Here is a 27557-nt window from a genome sequence, read left to right as displayed (position 1 = left end):
GATATAAAGCCTTATTATGCAGATTAGCTTTCACTTTGCTGCTTTGATACTGAAGTCACCAGTGTTTTAGTTTCAACCTCTAACATCATCTAACATCAGGCACTTCGACTGTGGTGTTGCAGTTCAAATGTAAATGTCCATTTATACTTATAGTTCTGGTTCATTTGTTTTACTCAGAATTTGTAGTTGAACAAGTAACCCTTATAAGTAAAATGAAGCTGCGACTATTTGGACTTATGGTTCTATTTACTCCAATTCATCCTGGTTTCTGATTCACTGTATTTTATAAACCGATTAGTTAGACTATTTATTATCCAAAAAATACAATATATATTGATTTGTAAGACAAAAAACAAAACTTACTTGTCCTTCCTCCCAGGTATCCTCTTATGTTATAGAGATTTTTATAAAATATTTATAATCTATTTTTCTTGTTTCCTCTGAAGCTCTTCAGACTTTTTGGTCAGTTTGTATCTTAGTTCTTGAATAAATGTCTACACTGTTGTGCTTTAAATTTTACATGGACCCCAGTCTTGGTCTACCGGTTGTGGTCTTCTCCGCAAAGTTGCTTGGGTAACTGGAGACACATATCCTCCCCGAGTAAATGAATAATTCAGAAACTGACGAAACTTTCAGACGCTCGCGTAGTTTCTTTTAGATGCTGTTGTGCGAGCAGTAGGTGTTCCCAGGTTGGTGAAAAATGTCCAAAAGACGAAGGGTGGAATTCAAGATCTGCCAGACCATAAGCTGCTCAGCGCCGGTCAGCCGAAGACGCAGAACATCTTCTCCTGCTGCTGCTGCTGCTGCAGGTACGTTTCAAAACAGGGATTTAAAAAGCAGAATAAATAGGTTCAATATGCAGTGGTAGTGTTATTCTGGGAGTAAAATTAAAGGCATAAATTTAGTGTTTTTATTTGGTTGTTTAAAACAAAATAAAGAAGTTAAATAATAAAAAAGACTAATATAATCGAGAAGTAAGGTATTTTTCTATTAAATTATGTTAAATATTTCTCAAACTGCTCAATATTTCTGATGAAGTGAAAAACAAAACATAAAAACACAATAAAGTACAAAGAACAAGTAGAGGACTCAAAATATTTTTTAAGTATTTCATGACTCGCCAAGTAGATTTGACCGATTTACTAAAGAAAAAAACACAATTAATAGGCTTATAAATAAATTACCCATTACACAATTAGTCCTCAAAAAAATCCTTGGAAAAAATCGGATTATTACTTCCACAAAATTTCAAATTAAACTCAAATTGAACACTTCTTTTAAAAGGATAGTAAATTAAAGTGATCTTAGCAGCTTTTACCTTTTTCTTTATCCCCTCCAGTCTTATATTCAGCCAAAAACGCTCAAATGTTTCCTCTTTAGTGAAGAATGTATCACGTTTAGCCTCAGCACAGTCCAGTCAAACAGCTCACTGCAAAAGGTGAAACTCTGGGCCTTTTATCAGCAGGAATCAGCTTTGAAATGAAAACATTTAGTATTAGAAAGAAAAATCAACTGGGACAGCTTAGGCAGCCTCTCCTCCCGTTACCATGGAAACTGGGCAACCTAAACAGACTGCAGGTTTTTTACAAGCAAATTTTACCAGATTATAGCTTTTATATGTTTATGATATTATTAAAGATCATCTAGGCAGCTCACATAACTGTACAACGATACCCTCAGTGATATTGTAATGTCTGTACTGTTCTTTATGTTTACTTTTTTCCATGCAACATTTATTATTATTCAGTAACAATTCACGTTAGAAATAGCTCTTTGTTATCTTTGAAAGAAAAACTACTTAAAAGCATTCTGTTTCTGTAAATCAGTGATCTTATTTTATTAGATTTGAAGTTGTAATTTTAGTAAACATAGGATTTTTAGCAGATTAATACAATGTTAGTTTGAATCTTGCCATTTTACCAAGCTCTATTGCAGAGAAAGAAAGAAAGCCTAAGATATGGTGGCTGAATTTCCATCTGAATTATGTGGCAGTGATGATGAAAGGCAACCAGAAAACAAAGAGGTAAAAGATAACAATTGAAACACAGGGAAATAGGGATATAAATAAGAAGTTGTGGCTGAACTCAAAGAAAGGTAACAAGTACAAATGTGTAGAGACCCAAAGACAACCATGTAAGGAATATTTCCTTTCTTTGAGAAAACAACGCCATTTGGTGTCTTTATGATTTTTTTTTTCTGATAAAAGATATTATAGATAAAATTGGATACATTACAACTCTTTATGTGTGTTTAAAGAAAAAAATATAGCCATGGTCTTTCCTCTGCTAAGCTGGTTTATGAAAGGATATATACTGAAGAAGATTGTAAGAAGATATTTGACAGATGTAAAAAGTAGAAATAGGATTTTGCATTGAAAATATAGTTACTACAAGAAGTTCTTTTCCCCCTGTAAATTTATATCCATGTTGCTAATCCAAAAGAAAATGCCAAAAAAAGTAGATGCACTGGAATACACTAACCATGTCTGAATTTATTATTATTTTTTAGTAAATTGGTTGCATGGTGTCCAAGGTACTAGTGGGTACATCAGGAACTAGCTAAAAAATATGAATATTAATATAAATTAAAAATCAATATAAATTAGCGTGCTCTTATAACTTACAGTCTACGTGAAAATAAAACTGGACAGTTTTATAATCTTTTATGACTGAAATAGGCAAGAAAAATCCCTAAATACACAATCAAAACAGCCGATTTCTTCGTTTTGAGAAAAAAAACGCGATATTTCCGATGGCAAGTGAAGCCGCCTCCAGTGAACTGCCAGTGGGCGTGGCTTTGAATGCACCTACTCGACGTCATCACAGTTGGGTCTCATGTTTACGTGGAAAACATGGCGGCGGACTACAATCAAGGAGATAGCCAGTGACTTCAAGCCGAGCCGTGCGAGACACATTTTAGCCTTTAGCTCTGAGGGTTTATTTTTTTTCTCGGGGAATATTTCGCATGAGGCAGTTTCCATCTTGTTTCAGCCACGGACACAGCGGGAATGGAGAACGAGGAGAGGCAAAAGAAGCTCGAGGCCGGCAAAGCTAAGGTATGATTAAATGTAACACTGCTCCCACTGCTTTAAAGTTGTACCCATTTGTTGTTGAGAACTTGTTTTTTTATTTGTTGTTCGTGTGGTTGTGTCTGTCAGCTGTTTTTAGGTCCCCCTCCCTCCTCTCTCTCAGCTGTCATGCGCCCTGCTCCTGACAGCTGAGGAGGGTTAGCATTGCTGCTAGCCCCTTTGTCATGCTGCATTTCTGATATTCCCCCACCCGTACCCAGCGTTTACATTTCCGAAACTGCAGAGTCGGAGTATTCAGGCACGAGTTGAGCCGTCACCTGGTTATTTCAGGCTCCTGAACGCCACCTGAAGTGACTGACAGGCTGGTGTAACAGGATTTACAGGGCATATCCTCACACCAGCTAGAAAAAGCACTGCTTCACTCGCCAAACTTGTGTTTCATGGGCTTTAACAACCAGAGCTACTGACAGACATGGCAGGATAGCTCATCTGCACAGCAGCTCATTTAATAAAAGAAGATACTATAACTTCTCACATTCCCTACACTGTCCAAGTAGTAAACAGCACACACCAGCTCCATATGCATTTGTGTTGTAGATTTCTGCAACCAAACATGATCTCCTGTTATCCCAGTTTGCAGAGACCGTATGAAAGACCATCTCCCTGGGTATGACTCTGGTATTTTGGCTAATAAAAGGCCTCTTGTTGCTACAGGCTTGTCTGACTGCTGTTTTCTTACACACCTCTATGTCACCATGTCCTCACATGCAGTAAATAAAATCCAGGGCATGGTTATTTTTGATAATAGTCAGATGAGACCTTGCAAGTTTAGACTGAATCTGAGCTGATAAATTTGAAGGCGGCGATTTCTCTAAACTAACAACGAAAATATTAGAGCAAGTTTTCCCAAATAAAATGAGTCTGCCCAGTCTTTTGTGTCAAAATTTGTAATTTATTTAGTTGGTAATGATGAAAAAAGTGACACATTGAGTGCAAGCAGTTCTGGTTTTCCTTATAAAAAATAAATAAAAATTCAGAAGCAAAAAGCGGTGACGCTGAATGAGGTGAGTCAAGTAAGCGACAGGGTTTTTGTTGATGCCAGACTGAAGAGTAAACTGTCAGTCATCTTTTGTGCAGCACCAGACGTGCTTTTTGAGTCACACCAGACAAAAAGCAAAGTGGAAACTGTGGGCTGATGTTGCCTGACTATTGTTTCAAGCCATGAGCAGCAGATGTATCGTAGCCTTTTATGTTTGCCTTCAAAATCGAGCATAATTGACAAGCGTGTTACAGTCAACAATGAATTCATTTTTTCGAGATGTTGCTTAGATCCCCCCCCTTCAGGAGCTTAATTTCTCTTTTGAAAAGCACCCAGAAGAAGCTCAAGACTGTAAAATTTTCCTTTTCTGTAGAGATTCAGTCAGCTGTGGCATCTTTTACATTCACCAGAGATTATCTGTGATTTGACACCTTAGTTTCATGAAACTTGCAGATAAGTCAACTCTAATCTTGTTTCCCTTCTACCTTTTCTCTTTTTTTTGTCTATAGCTTCAAAGTGGTCTGGCCAAACATCAGCAGCTAATGGTTCTTCTAAACAATAATTGTAACCGTAAACACAAAATAGCATTGCAGTAGGCTTTGTCGGGTTTCAAGTGGCCTAAAAGGTCGGTTTTCCTGTCAGGTGCTCTTGCAGGTTCTGAGGACAGGTGATCTTCTTAACTTGAATAGTTAATCACTCAGCTGAAGGAGCAGAGTATTCCTCTGTGTGATGAACAAACTGTAACAGATTACACGGTTCATTAATTGGCTTAATTGACTCTGAAGGCTTTTCCTTTCGGGCTGCAGTAGTTATCGCATGTTGCATTATCACAAAATAAACATTTGTCTTCTATCATTCAGTGCTGATTCAGAGAAAACTGATTGGATACGCTGATCTATCTGATGACTAACCTGGACACCAACAAAAACCGAAAGAGAAGCAATTAAAGTGATAATTTGGCGTTGCAGTTTCACGCCACAGAGAACACAACTAATGCATTCATATCATACCAGTCATCAAGCTGTGTGGATTTAATTGTATGAAACAATCTACCTGTTTGGGTTTGTTTGAGAAACTGGTTTGTATCGAATAACAAACGTGTTGCGTTGGAGTTGATTTCCTGGTTTTGTAAAACATAAATATTATACAACAGTTTCAGCAAACAGACGTAGATCTGAAGGACAAACCTGACAAAATTAGTACATGTCATTGTTGGTGTTTAATCAGCTGTTTTATAATAAAACAATACAGTTTTCACAGAAAATATGTTTAATTTGAAAGCCAAATATTGCACCTTTGTTAAACACATCTTAAACTTCTTTAAGTAAAAGCTAAAATGTTCAGCTTTAGTAGGAATGGAGTTGTTCTATATTCATATTTGCAATTTTTTATGTCAACAAAATTAAATCAGTTGAATGAATATTGTTCAGGAACTCCATAATCTTTTTAAAAATGTATTTACGTTTATTTGTTCCCATATTGAAACAAGACAAAGCCACTAAAACTCAATACATTTTACCTGCACTTCAGCTGGTTAAAATGCAGCACGCAGATGAATCTATTGACCTTAATTTCAAAGAATTTGTAAAATAATATTGAGGAATCATCGTGTTAAACAAAGTTAATGAAGCGTCAGTTTTTCTTCTTTCTCTCGTGGTGAAGGTGGTGTGGTGCTCTGCATTGATCTCTTTGGTTTGGCTCATTTGAAGATCATGTAAAAACATTTCTGTGTTGCTCTCAGCTGTTTCTGGGACAATGAGGAACTCTGTAGCCACAGATTTTCTGCAGGATAAAATGCCTCAGTTGTCTTTTCTTACTGAATCATCCAGCTTTAGATTCCCGCTCCATTTTGCTCTGCTGGTTGTGTTTTCTTGCGCAGATGATGTGTTGTATGTCTTTGTGGTGTGTTTAAGCCCAGTTATTTGGTTCTTAGTGTATGTTGTTGTGCAAGAACCATTAGAGTTTAGACTAACACATATTTCTTGTTGCGTGGAAGAATGTTTTGTGGATTTTATTTTTGGCTTGTTGCAATAAACGAACATGTTCTGTCATTAAAATGTTCACCACACTCTTCATGTGTCAGTTAGAGGAGTGGGGGTCCATCTGATTGCCAAATTTATGATATTTTTTTACATTTTTATTGATATTGTGCAAACTAAAATTGCAGTATCAATAGATTTTCATTCAATTGTGCAGCTCTAGAGCAGATCATTAAAAATTTTGTGAACTTAATAATTTTTTATTTAATAACTTGTCAACCTATGTTGTTTAGATGAATTTGTAAAACAGTCATTTGTGTTACTTTTATAATTGTTAATGTTCACTGACTGTTCTTACTCCCAGTACATCTTTGTAGAGACAGAGCAAACAATTACTCCAAAAATAGTCCCAGACCAGAGTAATGTCAGCATTTCTCTGCCGTACAGCCAGAAGGTAACATCACCTGCTGACCTGATGACAAATCGGGTAGCTTTTGTTGTTGTTGCGTTATTTTTACTGTTAACAGAAATGTGTGCGAAGCAGGAGATTGTAAGACAAAATGCTGCTGATGCTCTCATCTGCAGATGATGTGAGGATGTGGGGTTCCTTTTGCACTGCGAGAATCTGCTGTTGTCTTTAACGTTCAGTGTTTTTGTTTTAGCAGTGTATGCCACAAAAATAAGTTAACCCACAGGGCTCCATGAATTTAATTTAATGTTAATACATGATGTAAACATGAAACCTCTTTTTCTTGATTTATTTAGCCTGAAACCTTTTTTTTTGTTGTTGTTGCCTAAATTATTTAAAATATCATTAAAATTTAAAAGTTGTTGCTTGTTAGGTTGGCATGGAAACTAACAGCTGTAATTTTTTCCCAAATTAAATAAATCCAGAGAAATGCAATTGTTTGACTAATTCAACAAACTGAATCTGAAGCATTTTATCATCAGGTTTCATCATTTATGAAACAAGTATGAGCATCATTTTAGACAATCAATATGTCAATATATTCCACCTCATGCTAGACAGCTATAATCTGCATTCATTTAGAGGGTCACATCTTCCAAAAAGGATCAAACAGAGTCCATTTGATGAGCTCTTTTTTTCGATCAGCCACTTTTGGAGGCAGATATGCAAAAAGATGCACGTAAATGCCCGTGTAGATGCTATCAGACGGCAGATGGTAATACACCTACGTAGTTTCTGTTTACCCAGATGGTGATACAGCTACGCAGGCTTCACTCCTCCATATGCTCAGCCAATGGCCCACTCTGCCCTGCCAAAAAGGGCAGCTTGCGATGATAAGCAGCTCAGCGAAAGGCAAAACTCTGGGTGATTCCTCCTGGCAGGCCCGCTGCTGCTCGTGTGTTACTCTGATTGAGTCAGAATGAAAGGTTTGACTGTTTTGTCGTTGTGACTGGTGAAGCGCCTGTCCTATAAGATTGCCAGGAGCATTTTTTTTCTTGTGGTTTTAGGTAGATGAAGCTCCACTTGAAACACAGATAAGTGGGTATGTTTGGACAAGGGTCGGGTGATGTGAGGAGGTGCGGAGGCTCAGATGAAGAGCCCTTTGTGCTTTTAAGCTGTGAATAGTAGGTGGGAACATGACCACAGCACCTACTCTCAGCTTTGTCGTGACAACCTTTAATTTATTTATTTTTATTTTTTACAGTTGTACCATACTGCAAACTTTTTAGTGATTAAAGTCTATGTATAACTTGAGTTTGCCAGGTGGTGCGAATAACTGGCAACCTATTTAAGTGCAAAGTTACTCGTCTGTAAACTGTTTCACAAATTAAGCATTTTAGTTCTGGGGCCTTTTTCTTTAACTCTTTAAATTCAGCCCATCTGCACTCACCAGCCACTTTATTACGTGCACCTTTGTAGTATCAGGTTGGAGCCCTTTTTGCCTTGCTTAATTCTTTGTGGCATAGATTCAACAAGGTATTGAAAACATTTCTCAGAGATTTTGGTCGATATTGACATGACAGCATCTCACAGTTGCTGCAGATTTGTCATCTACATGTCCATTAGTCCAGTGGATTGAAACTCATCACACCAAGCAGTGATTTTTCAGTCTGTTATTGTCTAGTTTTGGTGAGTCTGTGTGAATCGTAGCCTCCCTTGTGCCTCTCTCATCCTCTAGTTCAAGAGTGTCAAACTCCAGGCCTCAAGGGACACTGTCCTCGAAGTTTTAGGTTTTTCTGCTCCAACACACCTGATTCAAATGGTTTAATTACCTCCTCACCAAATCATCAAGTTCTCCAGAAGCACGTCCACAAGTCAGTCATTTAAATCAGGTGTTTTTAAAGCAAGAACACATCTAAAACCTGCAGGAGAGCGGCCTCCATTTGACACGTGCTCTTGTTGGGTTCAGGATTTTATTTGGCAGCTTACATACTGGGAAGATATGGGAAGAAATGGCCCAAATATGCATCCCAAAAGCAAAATATTATGGTTTCTACAGAGATTGATGTTATTAGAAACCCTGTCTGGATGTAAATATGAAAGGGTAGATGAGAAACGCATTGTAAAGCATTTTGTTGAACGTGGATGAGGTTTAAGGTGTCATTAGTGACCGTTTTAGTCTGATTAGACACTTTCTACAGAAGGGCAGAAAAATCACGTTAGACGGCAGCAGTTCTTGTATCTTATAATAGTCTTAAAATCCTGTAAGACCTAAAAAGGTCTAAAAATCTAAATTAAATTAGCATAAGGTGGAATGTTTTTTCCGTATGATCTGTTGATGCAGTCAGTTTAATGGGCACCTGTTCCTGCCTTAGCTACCATTAACCATCTGCTCCCCGGAACAGACAAAAGCGGTATGGGTACACCTGTCTGCTAAGGTGTGCTTTCATCTGGGATGTCTGTCAGCTGGTGCAGGGTGCATTTTGCACACAGGAGATAGGGCATTAGTTTGGTATCCTTGGCAACAGCATATCTAAAAAAGGCCTGCAGCAGACGGTCCATGCAGCCACCTGTGGCCCCTGCTGTCAGCGCCGCTCAGGTGACTCTCCTGCTAATTTGCTGATGTTCAGGTATACGCCAGGTGAACTGACCTTACAGGCTGAGATATTAGTATGATGGTTTCCTTGATGATGATTAAGTAGAAGATGGCCTGTAAAAAATAAAGCCGGAGTGTAAAACTGTGAGAAAGTACAAATGAAATCAGTACAGTGCGGCTCTTTATATATCAGAGACGATGTGTACTTCAATCACTGGATCAGCTGGTTAGTTGCACTACACAAATATTATTTTTTCTTGAAAAGTAATAATTTCTGTTTAATTAGTTTAATAAATAAAGCTCTGATGGATAATATTAAAGCCTTACTTTTCTCACAAGTAAATACATCATTGTTCTTTTAAAAAATAGCACAATATTTCAGTATTGCACTGGAAAAAAAAGCAGCTTCTAGGGAAGCACATTGACAAAAGAGCATAATGTCAAAAATAACAACACTGTGCTGATGTGTCTAACGTGGTGCTGTCGGATGGATTAAAATGAGCCAAATGTGAAGCAAAAGCTGCTGATTTAACCAACCAAAGTAGAAGTTAGTTTTTCACAAATCCAAGTATGTTCAATTTAAAACAAATGGCAGGAGACAACCTAATGTTGCTGTTTATGCAGAATAATAAAGACAAGCAGTTTAAAATAATATTAAAAAAAGCACGATTGTCTGATTTAACAGTTAATAGACGTGCAGTAGTTCGAAAAGCAATCCCTTTAGTCAGGATTAGCAGCTGTCACAGTAAGAAGCATGTGTTGGGTCGTATGGCCACAGGGAGGGACAAATCATTCCAAACAGGCACAACGCCTGCTTGGGACATAAAATGTTTCGCTTGACTATCACCAAGCTGTGTCAGTTCAGAGTAAGTCTGTCAGTTTTTGTCTTCTTTGTTAAAGATTTTAAGCTGAATCTTGAATAAGGTTTAAAGTAGGTGGATCTTGACTTTCCAGTGATGCTAATGAGCTACATAAACAAAGTTAAAGGAATGACTGTGCCTGTAAAATCTTTTAAATGTTCTCCTTTATTTGCAGAAAGTGTAATTTATTTATTTTTGGGGGGCTGGGGCTGTAACACCACCTGTTAAACCTCTTCTCTCTCCAGCTTGCTGAGTACCGCCAGAGAAAAGCTTATGCGGACTCCCAGAAGAAACAGAAAAAGAAGAAGAAAAAGAAGTCGGCTGAGGACTCGGAGGGCGATTCGCAGGAAAGAGTGGAGGTCGCGCCGGATCAGTCTGTGGGAGGAGAGGAGGTCTCAGGTGGAGGACGAGATGAATCACAAGGAGGAAATGAGGAACCGCCCACCACGGAGTTCACCTTCACCAAGACGCTGAAGAGCGGAGAAACCGTCAGGCATGGCCAGACCTACAAGATAGAGGTAAATCTTGAGTTTGGGAGAGTTCAGAAGTTAATCAGTTGTAGATTTCCAACCTAATGAGAGTTTCATTAAGACCTGTCTAGGGGTTTGAGTTATTTTGCTAACAGGGGTGAAAGCCAACACAAGTGGTAAAGTTTATAAACAGATCTGATGCGATCAGTTTCAGGTTGACTCCTAGATCTGCACATAGGTGATTATTTCCTGAAAGTTTCATTAAAATCTGCCCAGTGGTTGATGAGATATTTTGCTAACAGACAAATGAGCATATGCACACAGAGCGGTAACAACATTATTGCCCTTTTGCCCTTTGAGGCAGGCAAAAACTGTTTAAAAACTTGTGAAGATTAGCTTCAGTCGTAATTCAGATGTGGTTTATATGCGCCTTGTCAAGTTTAGAATAATTTTTAGCACAGATTTTAAATATTGGAGATTGAAAAATTGTTATTCCCTAGAAAAAAACTATTGACATCTGAAATATTGGTCCTTTTAATGGACAAACATTTTAACATATTTTGGTATGTGCTTGAAATATTCTTGTTTTTCATGGAAGGAATCATAAAAACCATGCAAATTTAATTTCTACTAATCCTTTGATACTCTGCAAGACGTTCTTTTTTTCCCTTTCCCCCCCCCTGAAAAAAATATGTCATGAATAATAAAGCGTGCAGTCTAAATGCTTTGAAGCGTTACTGAAAAAACAAGTGAGTAATTTCCTCTGCATCAAGTTTTTAATGTCTAGTGACAGACAAATTGAAAAAAAACCACAAAACGTTACTGCAGCAACTCTGTTAATAAGGTTTTTATTGCTGTGCTATTGAAGCATTTCTTATTAATACAATCCAATTTAGAGTGAATTAATATCTGCTATAAGTTACTGATTTGATTGCCTGAGTATTAGAAATCAATAATTAGGTGTTTTAGGATCAAAAATAACACAGTATGGAGCTGAGAAAGAAAGCCCAGAGGGGCTGAATATGAGCACAACCAGGAAATGCTAGAAACAACTGCAAAAAACCCAATTTATCTTTATGGAAAATCTAAATTTATTACACAGACATAGCTGTTAGAAGCCCTGATGTCTGTTTTCCAAATAAAACAAGAGCACAATTATACAGGACATAGGCCTATTAATCTGCAATACATTTCTATAATTTATTATTTGTAGAAAAGCTGTCACCTGAGCATTTAGTCTGACCATTTCCAACAGAAAACTATTTCATCCACTTGCATTATTTTCGAAGAAATTCAGTGTCAAATATATTTTCTCTTTATTGTGATTATTATGCAGACCTGAGGGCTCTTGTACATTTTGTTCCATCGTCTCTGTCTCTTTTGCATGACCGTGTTCTGCCGCTCTTTTTTCCCTGAACCCACCACGTACCCGCAAAAACTACCTGGTTGCCATGGAGACAGACAATTGCTTTTAAACAGGTTTGGATGTGTCGGTCTGCGTGACCAATTCCTCCGGCCTTGCGAAGCATTTCAGAAGACTTAAAGGCTGGCTGAATGCATCATTACGCTCCCTGGTACACAATGTTTTATTTTTATTTTATCACCCTGAGAGGAACCAGCGTCCACTCTGTTACGAAACGCTGCGGGACAAACAGTGAATTACTGGAGCTGCTGTTTATCCCTAACAAATTAAACTTATTTGATTTTAGTTAGGGAACCGCAGAGACTGGTCTGTTGTAATTTAATTAAAGTTAAAATAAAAAATCCTTGTGTTTCTTCCATTCATCTTGCAACAATTTCTGTCCTTTTTCCAGATTTAACTGGTCACAAGGCCTCAGCCTGTGGTGATGCTGCTCACAGGGAGCAGGAGGGAAACACAACAGCATCAGTGTTTACAAAAATAAAAAAAAAAAGTCTAAATTATACCTCTTGAGCTGTTATCACACTTGCTCTGGAGTCCTGAAAGGCTTTAGGTTGGATCCAGAGGGCAAAAATGTCTTCAACACTTACTTCAGACAAAAGATTTCCATCCGTCCAAAGAATATGTCCAGAAAGTAGTGAGACATTGTCCAAATATAGTTTGTGTATCAGTAAGAGCACCGTCTTCATGCTGACCTGTGTTAGTTTGTAACCACTTGTTAAAAATGTGGGTAAATTTGAATGCATGTCATACGTATTTGACATCCATATTTGTCTCGTCCTTTATTATAAAAGTATAAAAATTTGGGTCATATGATCATTTTTTTGTGTTATGAATCATTTCTCATTTTTGTGTTGCAGCTAGAGAGCGAAGTGTCCACCACGGCTGAAGATTATTCCTCAGAGGTGAGTCAACACGTCTCAAAACATTTTACTGTAGAATCAGTGTGCCTATGTTTTTGGGCATTTATGACCATAAATAGACTTTGATTTTAATTTAAAAGCATAAATAGAAACGTATTTACTGACACACAACGACTGAGATTAACCTCCTTATTAGTAAAACATTAACTAGGGCTTTAGAAATTTCTCCATGTTAGATATTGTCCCATTTTCTTTTTTGCTTTTTAATACATAAAAATAACGTTTGTTGTTGGTGAGAGTCAATTTAAAATAAATCAAGATTGTGAAAATAAGTAAGCAGATGATTTAAATGGGAGCAGTGTAAGCGATATACAGTATATTTTTAATGTTTTTAATACGAGTAAATTATAATAATCGTCACACTGACTCATTTTTGATGCACAAAGCTGCTCAAAGAGATATTTTTCCATAGCATCTCCCCGTTCTTCGTGTTGGTTTTTACTCAGAACGTTGTGAATTAACAGGTAAATGGGTGCCATGATGAGATGACAGAGAGCCTAATGATGTCTCCAAAGGATTTTATCTGGGTACAGTAATCCAATCCAGCAGCTCTTCTGGCTCTGCTTTGCTAACAAACCTGCTGGCTGAAACCTTCTGCAGGATTTCCACTAACCACGTCTGCTTTAGGCTGTTCTCTGTGTGGAAAAGAAAACGACCGGCGCTAAAATGACCCGAAAGTTGAGGACAGAACAGGGCTTTTTGACATTGTAGAGGTGTAAATTATCTGTGAAAGCTGCAGAACGGAGGGAGGGAAGGGGATGATGGGAGAGCAGCGACTGCTTCGAGGAAAGAAAACAAAATGCTACAAAAACATCTGTTCTCCCAAGATTTAACTCGAACAGAAAACACTGCTGAGACTGAACTAAGAAACATCTTTGGGTCACAACAAGAACTAAATGAATGAATCTAAAATTAAATCAAAGATTATGTATGAGGCTAAAGATTGCTAGAACTGTTCCAAAGCTAAATCTTTTTCTGAGTAGTAATAAAAGGAATAATTTACAAACACAGCAAATTATCTGGCAAATGAAAGCTTGCTGTGATCATTTGATGCCTCTTTTAATTTATGCAGTGTTTTTACACAAAAACATCATTTATTTATCTGATAAACAACTTTCTCAGCTGTTTTTATTTTCTTAATTTGTTTGCAATGAGAGGAAAATGAAAGATTGTCATATTTATTCCTTTAAACAAAAAGCCTTTTGTTTCACGTAAAACAAACCATCAATACACTCAGCCTTTAATACTTTAAGATTTCTGCTTTGAATCTGCAGAGCACCATCAACAAAGCAGAGGTTGGTCCCCTTCTTATGTTGTTGAAAGCGACAGAAAAGGAATAAATTATTCTGTCATAAGAGTTGTTTCAAATTTATGCCACAAAAGAAACAAGCTTAAATTTTAAGCTTTCAACAACTGCTGGGGTGAGACTTTACATCCTCTGGGCATTGAGCATTATAAGGTCTGTTTTTAAGCTCTATTAATTGCTGAAAGATAGGGAAAAATAATAAATCAAAGTGTGTCTCTAATATTTTTTATCCAGTTTTGTTGTGAATGTGTCTTTTTAATTCCTAATATGTGAGCAGTTTGGTAAGCAACTGTCTGTGTCGTATTGTCGTAGTGTCGCTGTCCTTTTAATCATTTTCTGGCCAATAACTACCATCTCTCTTGCTTATGAGCCTTTGTCTTAAAGAATGTCAGCATATTTATTGCTTTCTCTTTCTTTGGGCTCCTCTAAGCAAAATGGCGTTTGCTCTTTGGTGATGAAGTTAGTTTTCGCAGCTTTTCTGAATCTTATAAAATTCGTGTTGGCTCTTGCTTGTATTCTCCTGCTCAGGAGGAGGTGGAGCCCCTGCAGCAGATCACAAAGGGACGTACAGCGCATGATATGGAGGAGGCGTTAGCAGCTCGGACCCAAACTGTGGAGGAGCTGAGTCAGGAGCTCGAGGAAGTCGGGTCTAACTTTGGCACAGAAACGGTGCAGCAGGTAAAGGCTTTATGACTTTAATATGTCATTCTTCAGGTGATTTTTAACGTCTTATTACACCTCTTGATTTATATACTGTATACTTTTTAAATTAATTAATACTGACTGAACTGGAAATGAGCAAAAAGACAAGTATTTCTCAAGTTTACTTTAAAAAATTTACAATAAAGTCTGACCCTTGAAAATTAAATATAAAGAAATTTAAGACTTTAGCACAATATTGTACTTAGTTACTTTATTGGACTTTGAAGTAATAGGTGTGTGATTGTTATGTATTTTTAACTTCATTTTTAATCTTACAGCCAAACTTTTTATGTCATTTCTTGTAATTTTTTCCTTTTTTACCTTGTATTAAATGTCTTAGAAAATTGCTCCTTTCTCACAGTTCTGTCTCAGCATGGATGCTTTAAGTGTTTATCGTAGAGGTAACTGCTTTGAAATTCATTTTGAATTCATAGCTGCAGGACTTTGAAGCGGCTCTGAAGCAGCGAGATGGCATCATCACCCAGCTCACATCCAACCTTCAGCAGGCTCGTGAGGAGAAAGACGAGATCATGAAAGAGTTCCTGGCGCTGACAGAACAAAGCCAGAAACTGCAAATTCAGTTCCAGCAGGTTTGAAATGTTTTTTATTCCAGTTCTAGTTATCTTGTCTCTTTCATTTGCATTTTTTTTTTTTGCCACATAAGTTGTTTTTTTTTAGCAATATAGGACATGCAGCATTGATCTAATATGAAAAAAAGACTGTAGCTCTTTTTTAATTCTATATTCACAGCTGCAGGCAGGCGAGACGCTAAGGAATACCAGCCACAGTAGCACTGCAGCTGATCTCCTGCAGGCGAGACAGCAGCTTGTTCAGTACCAGCAGCAGCTGGAGGAGATGAACGTTGAGGCTAGAAAGCACCAAGAGAAGAGCGGTGAACAGCTGGAGCACATCAGTCAGCTCCAACACAAGCTCACCGAGATGGAGATGGTGAGGAGTAGCCTTGTGTGTTCACAGCATATTACCAAATCTGTTCAAGTGGTTTGTCTTTGTGAATCTAAACCTAAATGTCTCTGTAGTCAGGGAGAAGATCAGAGGAGTTGTTCACACAAAGGATAAATGAAAAGGACTTGCTGATTGCTGAACGAGATAAAGTTATTTTGAGTCAAGAGCAGTCGCTGAGATCAGCCGAGGAGGCTTTTGCACAAACAATAAAAGATAACAATCAGTTAATTTCAGAACAAACTGCAATAATCAAAGAACATGAGTGGTCATTGACCCTGCTCAGAGAGGAACTCGCTCTTGCAGGAAGGACTTTAGATGACAGTATTATGCAACAGTCTGATGATAAAGACCTTATTCTAGCAGAGAAAGAGAGCGTCATTTCAGAACGTGACTCTTCCCTTGTCCAGTTAACAGACGAGCTGGAGACCTCAGAAAAACGCCTGCGTGAACTCCAGCAGCAAGTGGCTGCAAAGGAATCGGAGCTTGAAAAATGCCTGGATGAGCTGGAAAGCACGAAATCCGAATTAGTAAGTTGTAAAAGTGAAATGGAGAGCTGTAGATCACAGTTGGAGAAAGAACAAATGGAGTTAGAAAGCTGTAAGGGAGAACTTGCTGCCTCCAGACAGAAAGAGCGAATGTCGTCTAATGAAGTCATGCAACTTATGGGCACGGTAGAAGATCTGCAGAAACGTTGTTACCAGGGCAATGTGTCCGAGAGTGACACCATCCAGAAAATGCAGGAAGACACTGCAAGGAAACTGGAAGTTCTCAGGGCAGAGTTAGATGAGATGTATGGTCAGCAGATAGTCCAAATGAAACAAGAGGTGAATCTGCAGCACGCAGCAAGAGTGCAACAAATGACCGAGCAACACCAGGCTGAGATTGAGCTTCTAAAAGCAAAACAGATTTCAACTGGCAGAGCCGGAGAGGTGGAAGCTCTCACTGTTAGGATAAAGAAGCTACAGGACACTTTAGAGCAGTCTCAAGCAATGTACGATAAAGCCCAACACGAGTTAAATCAAGTCATCCAAGAGAAGTTGAAGCTGCAGGCCAAGGTGGAGGATCTCCTTCGAGACCTCAGTGCCGCTAAGGAAGAAGTGGAGCAGGTCTCTACTAGTTTGATCTCTCAGGATAGTAACCAGGATGAACTGCAGCGGCTCCAGGAGACCATTGGCACCCTGAGGAGTGAGCTGTCTGTGGCTCAGGAAGCTGCGCAAGAAGCAGAAACCAAACACGAGTCTGAAATAACCAACTACAAGATCAAGCTGGAAATGCTGGAGAGGGAGAAAGACGCAGTTCTGGACCGAATGGCAGAGTCTCAGGAGGCAGAACTGGAACGACTGAGGACCCAGCTTCTGTTTAGCCACGAGGAAGAACTGACAAATCTTAGGGAGGATCTGCAGAGGGAGAACTTTCTGAACACAGAGAACCTTCTCAACGAAGCTGCTGTTCGACACCAGAAGGCTTTGGATGAGCTGCGCATTAGCTATTCAGAGCAACTGGATTTGTTACAAATAGAGAAGGCAAGTTTTGCTACGGAGCGAGATGAACTTTTGCACCAAATTCTTGGGCTCAAAGAAGATCTGAAGCTGGCATTGCACAGCCCCAAAGCAGATGAGCTTGTGCGGCAGCTCCAAGAGCTCCAGGTTGAACTGGAGGAACTTCGAAAAGGAGCCCAAGAACAAGCTAAAATGCAGGAGGAAATTCAGTCGTTGATGAAAAAAACTGAAGTCCTGGAAAACCAGAAAAAAGAAAAAGAACACTACTGGGAGGAGAAATTGAAGGAGCACAAACTAGAAAAGGAGACTCTGATTGAGTCGAATAACACTTTGGGAAAAGAGTTGGAATCAAAAAATATGAGAATTGAGACACTGACAGCGGAGAACAATCAAATCCAGCAACAAGTGGCTGAGCTTCGTGAGGAAATTGAAAAGCAGCGGACGACTTTCTCTTTTGCAGAAAAGAATTTTGAGGTAAACTATCAAGAGCTGAAGGAAGAGTACACTTGTCTCATCGAGGCAAAGACACAGCTGGAGGAGAGGACACGGAGGGAAACACTTGAATTTGAGGCGAAAATTGCACATCTTCAATCACAGACCCGAGAGCTCGAGGAGGGAAGCAGAGATATCAAAATGGAGGAGGCGAAAATCGAAGACAAAGCTGTGACAGAAAAAGATGCTAAGGAGCTAATGGAGAAGCTTGATGTTACACTGAGTGAGAAGAAGAGCCTGGCTGAAAGGCTTTCCGAAGTTACAGGGCAGTTGAACTTTACAGAAAGCAAAGTGGGACAGCTGGAAGATGAGTTAGTACAAGTGAGACAAGAAAACTTGAAGGTCATCGCTGACAATGAAAGCCTCAGGAAGAAATTGGAAAAGAAGCAGGAGATTAAGAGGGAGCAAATAGGAGAGAAGGAAGCTCAGAAAGAAAGACAAACTGTTGAGCCAGTTTGTTCTTTAGAGGATCATCGCCTTCAGATTCAATCTCTGCAAAAGGAAATAAAGGCTCTTCAGTCCCTCTTACGTGCAGCTGAAGCAGAAAGAAACAGCATCCGTCAGACTCTGGAGCTCCACCGGCTCTCACAGACCCCGTCTCCAGCGGGGGTGCGCTCCTCGGGGGAGGGACCTGTTGAAGGACAATCCTCCCCGCACAAGTCGGCAGCCTCGGGGTCAAACAGACGCAAGAGACGGCAGAGGTCGAAGCAGGAGCGCAAAGCTGGCAGCGCTTTTCCAGACCACAGGGAAGAAAAGCAAAGGGAGGAGGAAGAGAGAGCTAAAAGTACTGCAGAGGAGGAGATGCTGCCTCAGATGCAGAGCCAGGTTATGTCATGTTCACCAGAGAGGGCCGGTAAGGAGGACTCCGCTGACGGGTACCAGGGAGACAGAGGCTACAGCAACAGAGCGGTAAGCACTCCCAAGTATCTGCTGCAGCACACAACAGCTCTGCTGCCTTTTATTTTTTCTCTCTCTCTCTTTTAAGTCTGAATAAATAACATTTTTTCAAGCCCTGTGCATGTCATAACATAAATGAAATCCCATGCAATACTTACAGAATTAATGTTTGGGTATTTAAGACTGTTTGCAGCTTTCCTAGAAATCCCTGGACTAAATTTACAACCAGATCAGACTGAGCTTTTTGAAGAAAATATGACTGAAGCATTTTAGCACCGACATGTTTTCTCTAGTGAGTAACGGTCCTGATTGTAAATTGCCTGAGAGTCTGCAGGCTTGCTTTGAAAGGTAGCATTTTGCAGGCAGAATCAGACTGCAGTGTTCAAAGATACATTTTTAAATTTCTGCAGACGTTCACAAGGGCTGTTGTGGAAATATTGATACAAAATGACAAACAGTATGCATGTAAAATTCATGTGTGAGGACTCGGTGTAATATTCAGCTAATATAAACATGAAAAGGAACACTCTGCTGTATTTGAAATTTCTCGCCCTCATACTGAATTGGTTTTCAAAGAGCTGAGAATAAAACTAAATCAATCTTCAGATAGCTTTGAATCGTTGCCATTGTGTTGAAATGTGTACATTCTAGTTTCTTTCCGTCCCGCAGGGAGTGAAGGGTTTGAGGTGAGAAGCCATTTTAACCCTTTGTGTGTGTCGCAAATACACAAGGCAAAAAAATTGTTTACATTGTTTGTTTTTTTTTTTCATTTCACATCTGCGCTTCATAATGCTTTTGGCACCTCCTGAGCTGGAAAGCTATACCTGCTGTAAGGTCTCGTTTTCAGGGCCATTTGGATTCTTAATGGCACTGAAAAGTTAGGTTTTTTACAATCTTATTACTTTTTTTAAATTGTGTTTTGTCTAAATTTACTCAGATGATTTTGAATATAACTAATAATCAGTATTTATGATCAGTTCTTTAAAGATAAAATGAAATTATAGTGGTACAGACAATATTCAGAATCACTTTATTAGTTTCTTCTCTGCTCCCTCTCAGGAAGTGATTCATAATGGTGCATTTGATTCATTTTGTTCATCATTGTCTTATTTTGTCTGCATTAGTACTGGGTCAACATTTGAGATGGGGTTTTTTTGTTGTTGTTGTTGTTGTACGAAAGTTGTTTTTGTTTTGTTTGCTTTTTTAGGTGAACAGACAGGGGATGGTCTGCCACACAGAGCGTGTCGTGTGTCAGAAAGCCGAAGAGGAGGAGGAGGAGACCCCTGAGCATGTAAATGTCACTTAACCTCACATCCTGCCTTTTGCTTTTAAGTTGCTTTGATACATCATTCAGTGGGGTGTAAAGGTTGCTAGATGGGAGCTCAAAGAGCCGCAAACTTTCTGATCCTTGAACTTTTTTGTGATGTTTAGTGAAATCAATCTCCCAGATTGGACTCTAATGGACTCTGAACTATTAGCATACTGTATCTAGTTTTAAGATTTGATAATTAAATTTGTTGAAACACCTCAGATGGTCGTTTAAGGCCGTGAATGAGGTTCTTTCAGATTTTTTTTTTATCTGAGAGTGAAAATGTAACTTTAGAGCTTCAGGTTCCACCATTTGGCTGACCCCAATTCAGCAGCATCCGAAGTGGCATCAGACGGCTCAGAGAAATTTGTAAATAGAAGTGCAATCAGAGCAGAGCAGCACTGTGGAGGAAATAAAGAGGGAACAGAGTGACACAAAGTTGGAGGCTTGACGTGGGCTCTTAAGATGAGGTGCAGCAGGAGATGATCCCTGATAGATCCCAAAGGCAGACTTTTTCTTACAGCTGCTGAACTATATTATAAGCTGAAAAAACACTAATAAATCTAAATATGTGTTTGAACCCTTTGGTTTAATGTCAACAAGACCAAAAACTTCAAAATTAAGTCTTTTTTTAATTCCAACAGCATTGAAGTATGACAGAAATAGTGTAATCTGGTGTTTTAAAAAAATCTACATTAGTTTAAGGACCTTGTATTTAAAAGATCAAATTTAATTTTGTGCTACCTTCAGAGTCCAACTCCAAACAAGCCGCACAATGAAGTCCAAACAGTCCAAATCAAAGAGCTGGAGATGTTCGGTTACAAAGTAAAATCTCTTTTAGAGAGCCATTTGATTTATCATTGAAAATGAAAAAAAATATGACATTCCAACAAACCTTCTAAGTAAGGATAAACCACAATGGACCAAGAAAACGGGCAACTCATCAGAGAGTTACCAAAAAGGCTTAAGGCTAAACCCAAAGGATGTGCAGAGCTTCACAACAGAATCAGACACACTGTGAGCCAAAATTTCAACCAGAATGGCCAATATAATCAGGACGAAAACAGAAAAGACATTGGAGAATCCTGTTTAAGTTGGCAGTCAAACTAAAAACAAACTATTTGATCACTGGGAGGAATCATAAACATGTAGCTTAAATCTATTAAATGCTGCTGATACACATCAATAAAATCAACAAGATCCAAGAAACTGATCAGGAGAATCCAAAGATTGATGGATCCTGTTAATTGAAGACAATGTCTTGTTTGTCTTCCTGAGAACTGATGCTCTCTAGTATATTGCAGAGGGGCATTACCAACAAAAAATATATGAAATACCCACAATTCAGCCAAAACACAAGGCGTTGTACTTCCTTTTTAATAGATGTTATATTTCTTTTAAATTTGTTCCCTTTTTTTAATCAAAGTGATTCAGTTTTTGGTGGATGTAGCAGCAGAGCATCACAACGCAGCTGCCATCGTTTTGTTCGACGGTGACCTTCTCTCCTCTGCCTGTTTCAAGTCTGAAAAGAGCCTCTCCGGCAGATGCAGTGCGGGCTGGAGTGATTGTATTGCAACAAAGCGTTTTAAATGCAGCCTAATTAAGATGTAGAGTGCACTCTAAAGCCTGTGATATCAAAGGTTGCAGATTCACAATTTCATGATTGTGCAAGCCTTAGAAATTAGTGCTAATGCGTCATGCATCATAAGAGAAGGAAGCCTCATGTTGCGCTTTTTGTTGTCTGTTACTGAAGTAATAATAGCGAAGCTCTCATCCTGAACACTTGGTTTGTGCTGCCACTCTGTTGGAGGACGAGGATTGATGGAATTATATTACTTAATCATGTATATCCTCTGATTAGTAAATGGATGCTGCATAATTGAATTTGTGGTCAGTTAAATGAGATATAATACATTTTACAGCTCTTTTGGTTTCGACAGTTTAGTATTTGTGCAATAGATCAAAAAATCATTGCCATTGCAATCTGTTTGACTGTTTTTGATTGTGCTAATGCACCTCTAAGTAGTATATATTAACTATATATATATATATATATATATATATTATGGGTGTAACGGTACAAGTATTCGTACTGAGATGGTTTAGTAGGTTTTGGATGGGTACAGTGAACTGACAACAAATGCGTCATTCACAGGTGGTCGCCGCTCCCAGAGTGGGCACACGCTTAATTTAACTGCTTTTTACTAACAGCCAAAAAAAAAAAATAAGCAGAGAAAGATGCAGTCTAAATGCTCTACATTAAAAAAATAAAATAAAATAACAAAAACCACGGCTGGTTCAGAAGCTCTGCGAGAGACTAGAGATCCAGGTATGGCAGGCAGTTCAATCATTTAAGTGATGCTTAGAAAAATACTGCAGTCAGTAGTATTTTTATTTAATATCCTTTAAGCACCATTTTCTCACACAAGTACTCAGGTGGCTGAGAAATATGATTGTTTTAAATTTTATTTATTTTTTATTTTCACATTGGGTGATGTTGTTCAGTTCTGTGTTTTCTAAGCTTTTTTTATTTTGCATGAACTTTAACTGAAAAAAACACTCCATGTTTGGTTGTTTGGTTGTTTTTTTGGAATATTTTCTTAAGCGATGCCTTTTTAGAGTTTATCAAACTTTGACACATGGCCTGTGGGTCACTCTTTACATATAAGGCTGAATAAAAAAAGACAGTAAAATATTTTATAATGAATAAACCAGTTGACAAATCCTGCATTGCTGTACATGACCTGCAACCTTACAGCATGTTTTTTTTTTTTGTTTTGTTCTTATCTTTGCTTCTGGAATAGTTATTGTCTGTTTTAAAAAAAACAAAACAACCGTACCGTTACATCCCTACTATATATGTATGAAGGGCATGTTCCAGTGTGGATTAATTTGTTTTATTGGGCTGATGCCTTTGTTTTTTGTTTGGATTAAGGATGAGTTCAGGCTACAGATGGAAGCTCAGCGCCTCAGCCTGACTCAGATCCATGCTGCTCAACTGGAGCTGCTTCAGGAGGAGACGGACGCCTGCACGCGCTCACTGGAGCTGAATCTGCAGCACCTGAGAGACCAAAGTGACCGGGGTAAAGCAGACATGTGGTTTGACGAACTTTAGTGGGTCTGTGGCTGTGATAAAACAGTGATCGTCATCAATTTCCACTTTTAACAGATGAACAAAAGATTTTCAAATACCAGAACGTGATGGAAGCTGTGTCAGAAGAATGCACTGAGATCATTCAGGTAATTTTTGACAAAAAATATTGTCAAACAAATTTTGCCACATTATCACTACTCGTAATCCTTTTGCCGTTTGTTCTGCTTTCAGTCTTTTCAGAAGATTTTTGGTGAAATGCTTTTGGAGCGTGTTGATGCAGCGAGTCCATCGCTCATTTCAGAGGAAAGACCAGCAACGAGTGAATCTGCCTCTGTTGTCCTGCAGGCCAGAGGTACACGTTATAAAGTCTTATCATGCAATATTAAACATATATTACACTAATAAAACATGTCTTTATTGAATGTGATGTTGTGGGGAAGTCTGAATCAAGTTTGGAACTTTATAATCATCTTGCTCTTTGTTTGCATTTTATATATTCTGGTTACATTTTTAAGAAATCTAATCTATTTTTTGCGTTTGTTCCCTTGTAGAGTTATACACAAATCTTCAGCAGGTGAGGGAGAGGATTGAACAGGAGCATCATCGACTTTCTCGTCTCCAGACTCTGCTGAGAGCTGATGGAAACGAGGTAAAACTGGGCAGATCTGTCAGCATTTATCTGTCTCTCAGCTCCACACTACATGTGAATACCAAGCATGGTTTAGTTTTTTTCCCACTTTTTTTATGGAAATGTTGCAAAAAGAAATATTTCTTTAAAAAACCAGCATTCTGCTTTGACACAGTATGCTTCAGAAAGGAATTCTAGTTGAAATGACTGTGTCCTTGAGGGGAAGGTTTTCTATTTGTGAAGTTTTATTGGCAGTGAAATGGAAAAGTTTTAGTTTGGTCTGCATATAAAACCATGTTTAAGGTAAATATTAAATACTGGGCAATTTCTTTATAAAAACATTGATAAAAAATAACATGCTGCATGCAAAGTAGACACTTTTCTTAAGAACAGCCGCAAAAACAACCAAATCTTTTGGATTCCTAGATAACTGAACTGCAGAAGGCGTATGATGAACTGAAGATCAGCAGCGAGAGGCAGATCTCTGACCTGCAGATGCAGCTTGACTCGATAGGTCTGTCCTCAAACAGAGGTAAGTCTTTCGTGAAGAGTTAAACTCATCAATGTCAGGTCAACAGATTCAAACAAGAAGGTGTGCGATGTCTGGAATGTGAGATTCTGCATTTTTGCAGTGAAAGCTTTCAAGTTTTTCAGTTGTGTCACAGTTTTTTTGTCATAACAAAGATATGTGCTGCAGACCTTGAGCTGCCATGTTGGTATTTTTTTTATTCTTTGTTAGAAAAGAAAAATCAAACTGTAGACTCAGTTGGTTTCAGCCACTCTCTCAATTAAGCTTTGCAGATTCGCAATTTGGTTTCCAGTTTTACGTTTCTACGTATTTATTATGATTACTTTTAATCCCCTCTTCTCATTTGTTTCCTACTACTAATAAATGCATTCCTTTGAAATACATAGTTTTTATAGAACAAGCAACAAGATTTTATTTTCTCCAGTTCTGCATGTTTGAGTTTCAGATTTTACGTTTGTGTCATTAGATGCGGAGGAGCAGGTTGGGGCCTCGGCGTCTCTTTCAGTGGACCTACAGAGGCTGAAGGCCGACGCTCAGGAGAAGCAGCTCCAGCTGGAGGAGAATCACCGACAGGAAATGGAGCATCTCAGAGCTCACTACCAGCAGCAGACTGCAGAGACAGAGGAGAGATACGCTACAGAGCTCTTCTTGCTGCAACAGCGACTGCAGGAGGCCACGGGAGAAGAGACTTACTACAGGTGATGATGTACACATTCATTGTTTCCAATCAGTCCTTGCAGATTTATTTATTTTTTTCTCAAAGATGAAGATTTAAAGATGCTTTCTGGATTTGTTTGCAAAGTGTACTAAAGTACTAGTTTACTGCTAATGTTCTAAAAACTGCTAGTTTTAAAAAATGGATTTGTTAGCTTTTATTGTTGAAACAATATAATGTGGTATTATTTTCTGGGAATAAGTCATAAAAATAGGATTTGTAGCTTTTGATAAGTGTAGCATTGTGCAGCTTGTTCTTTACCTAGGATAAATCTTATTTAAACTAATCAACACCACATAAAAAGCTCCTTTTATTAGCTGTGTCTGATTAACAGTAATGCATGTTGGGTGTTCAGTGTGGCTGACATGAATGATTGATTCTACTAAAGATAACTTCAGAGGCTGGTGTGCACTTCCTGTTCTCTGTTGCACATGGCAGCCACTCGACCCAGTTCAGCCGACATCAGATCCTAACTAATAAAATATTCACAAGTGCAGCTCAGGCCTTCTTTTTGCAAACTAACCTGTAAAACTACCTCCTCAGCCTCATTGAATAGGGTCCTAATCAAAGCTAGATCTGAAAATTCTACATTCAAAACAGGAAGGATGAAGAATTTTATTTTTATTTAATTTTTTTAACTTAATGGCAAAACTAATCAATATCTGTTTGCCTGAAGTGTTGTGAAATTCACAAGTTTATGTGCTTCTGCATGAAAAAGGGTCATGTATTTGTTTCGGTGCACTTTGGTATGGATTTTACAGATCTCGCAAACCTTTATGAAATGACAGAGCACCATCTTTCAAATGTATTTTTCCTCAGTTGATATTATTTAGGTGATGAAGACCATCACTACGGTCTAAAACCTCCCCGATGTTTGCCTTGATTAGGATCTGGAGACTGAGAAAGCCATTTATAGATGCAGATTATAACCATGACAACACAAGACACTAAACTGACTAACAGACCCACCAAATTCCCCTTCATAGGGGTAAATATTTCAGATTTTTGCTGGAAATTGCTGCCAGCAATTAGAAGTTCTGTCAATGTCAAGAACTTCACACACAATTAAAGGTTTTATAGAAGCTTTGCCAGTAACTATAAAGCAGTGATGTCCAATCCTGGTCCTGGAAAGCTGCTATCCTGCATATTTTAGTTGTTTCTCTGCTGTGACACACATGATTTGAATGGCTGAGTGATTAACAGGCTTCTGCAGAACATGAAGAGCAGGAAAACATTGCTATAATGAGTTACTTATATCTCTAAGAATCTGTGCAGGCTCCTTTTGTGTATTTGGTTTACAGCCTTAAAATGGTAGAGTTTGTCCTTGCTCCAGAGGGAACGGTCTTTTCTTATTGGTGAGAAAAGCTTGCTGCTGCCCTCCACTGTTTGATTTTTTTTTTTTAAATAAAACCAAGCAATGTTTTGTTTTCGAACTGTCTTTGAGAGAATAATCCCAAGTCATGTCAAACACTTTTACATAGTTTGTATTTAGACAAAAGTTATTCAGGTTATTATTTAACACCATGCAGAGATGGCAGGTATTACCACTTATTTGTCCTGATTTTCAAGAAATTAAATGGAAGATTATCTAAATATCAGGTTTATAGGTCATTTTTAAAATTTATTCATAATATTCTGACTTAAATTTTAAAGAAAACATGTTTTGGTTTTTATTTTTGATTATAGTTGTTTACAAAAACTGAACATATTGTTGAGTTGGAGTGAGACACACAAAGTAAGAGAACTGGAGATGATAAAATTATAATCATATTCTTTATATACTAGATTTAAATCAGTTAAGATGAGGGGAAACTGAAAAAACTTGAATGCAGTTTGATGCACCAATTAGCACATTTGCTGTTTTTACACCATCTTTTTATAGTATATTGGATTGTATCTATTCTTTAATTTCCAATATGTTGCAAAAGATTAGATAAATATCACAGAAATTAATTTTGACTTAACATTTAGTGGGATGCGAGCTTAACTACTTTATCTCAAAGTATGTATGAATGTATAAAATTGCTGTGTTATTATTAGTGTGGATTTATGGTTAAAAATATTTAGTAGTTAAGTTGCTTCCTGATTTTTACGGGTACATTTACCATGTTTTTAATTAAGCTAGCAATACTAATATTATGTTTTGTCTCTCAGCCTGTCCACTGCTCCCGAGTTCAGCTCTGAGGCGACGGAGGAACACAGAGAGCTACTAAAGGTTTGTCTCCTACATTTTAATCTTCCGAGTCGCATCCATCACATCCTGCTACAACACGAAACACGCATTAAGATGCTGTGACAGTGAGGGGGGGGGTGGAAGAGAGGAGGTGCAACCTTCAGGCTAAAATGTGCCCTAAATCTCCAAAGGCAGCATCACGAGTGGACTTATATCTAACAATTAAAAGGATTGGACATTACGTAACACTGTTCTAACCAAGCGGACGTATTCTTGTCCTGGTGGTTGGATGAAAGGATTCTGTCTTGAGTGAATGAACCGCTCTCCGTTTAAGCCATCTCTCACGGTCGTCTTTCCAACTTTTATCTTCTCTCAGTTTGTCAGTGAGTCACTCCATCCTGACAGCTCTTATTTTGAAGCTTTGATGTCTGCACGCAGAAATCGGGGCAAAAGAAGGTGGTAGGCAGTTCCTAAGATGCAGAGTAGGATTTTAAGATAACATTATGCTTTACTTCAGTGTTGAAAT

General features: G+C 38.3%; 1 protein-coding gene across 7 annotated transcripts in view; it reads left to right on the top strand.

The window, feature by feature from the left end:
- Positions 1–2830: 2830 nt before the first annotated feature.
- Positions 2831–27557, top strand: part of akap9 (A kinase (PRKA) anchor protein 9) — a 58949-nt gene continuing 34222 nt past the window's right edge. For 6 of the 7 annotated variants that reach the window (XM_017423159.3, XM_037975844.1, XM_017423194.3 and 3 more), the window contains exons 1-16: positions 2831–3055; positions 10157–10429; positions 12662–12706; positions 13189–13251; positions 14559–14708; positions 15167–15322; positions 15483–15680; positions 15770–18595; positions 19791–19874; positions 22828–22975; positions 23062–23132; positions 23218–23338; positions 23538–23635; positions 24041–24146; positions 24610–24841; positions 27013–27073. In XM_017423159.3, the coding sequence (XP_017278648.1) occupies positions 3008–3055; positions 10157–10429; positions 12662–12706; positions 13189–13251; positions 14559–14708; positions 15167–15322; positions 15483–15680; positions 15770–18595; positions 19791–19874; positions 22828–22975; positions 23062–23132; positions 23218–23338; positions 23538–23635; positions 24041–24146; positions 24610–24841; positions 27013–27073 (4680 nt within the window). In that variant the 5' untranslated portion in view covers positions 2831–3007. The remainder of the gene's footprint in view (positions 3056–10156; positions 10430–12661; positions 12707–13188; positions 13252–14558; positions 14709–15166; positions 15323–15482; positions 15681–15769; positions 18596–19790; positions 19875–22827; positions 22976–23061; positions 23133–23217; positions 23339–23537; positions 23636–24040; positions 24147–24609; positions 24842–27012; positions 27074–27557) is intronic. The other variant, XM_037975843.1, reaches the window with a different exon arrangement.

This window comes from Kryptolebias marmoratus, linkage group LG5 (genome assembly GCF_001649575.2).
Source record: "Kryptolebias marmoratus isolate JLee-2015 linkage group LG5, ASM164957v2, whole genome shotgun sequence".
NCBI classification, from domain to species: Eukaryota; Metazoa; Chordata; class Actinopteri; order Cyprinodontiformes; family Rivulidae; genus Kryptolebias; species Kryptolebias marmoratus.
Note: the sequence above shows the minus strand (reverse complement) of the source record. Positions and strands in the feature narration are given on the sequence as shown.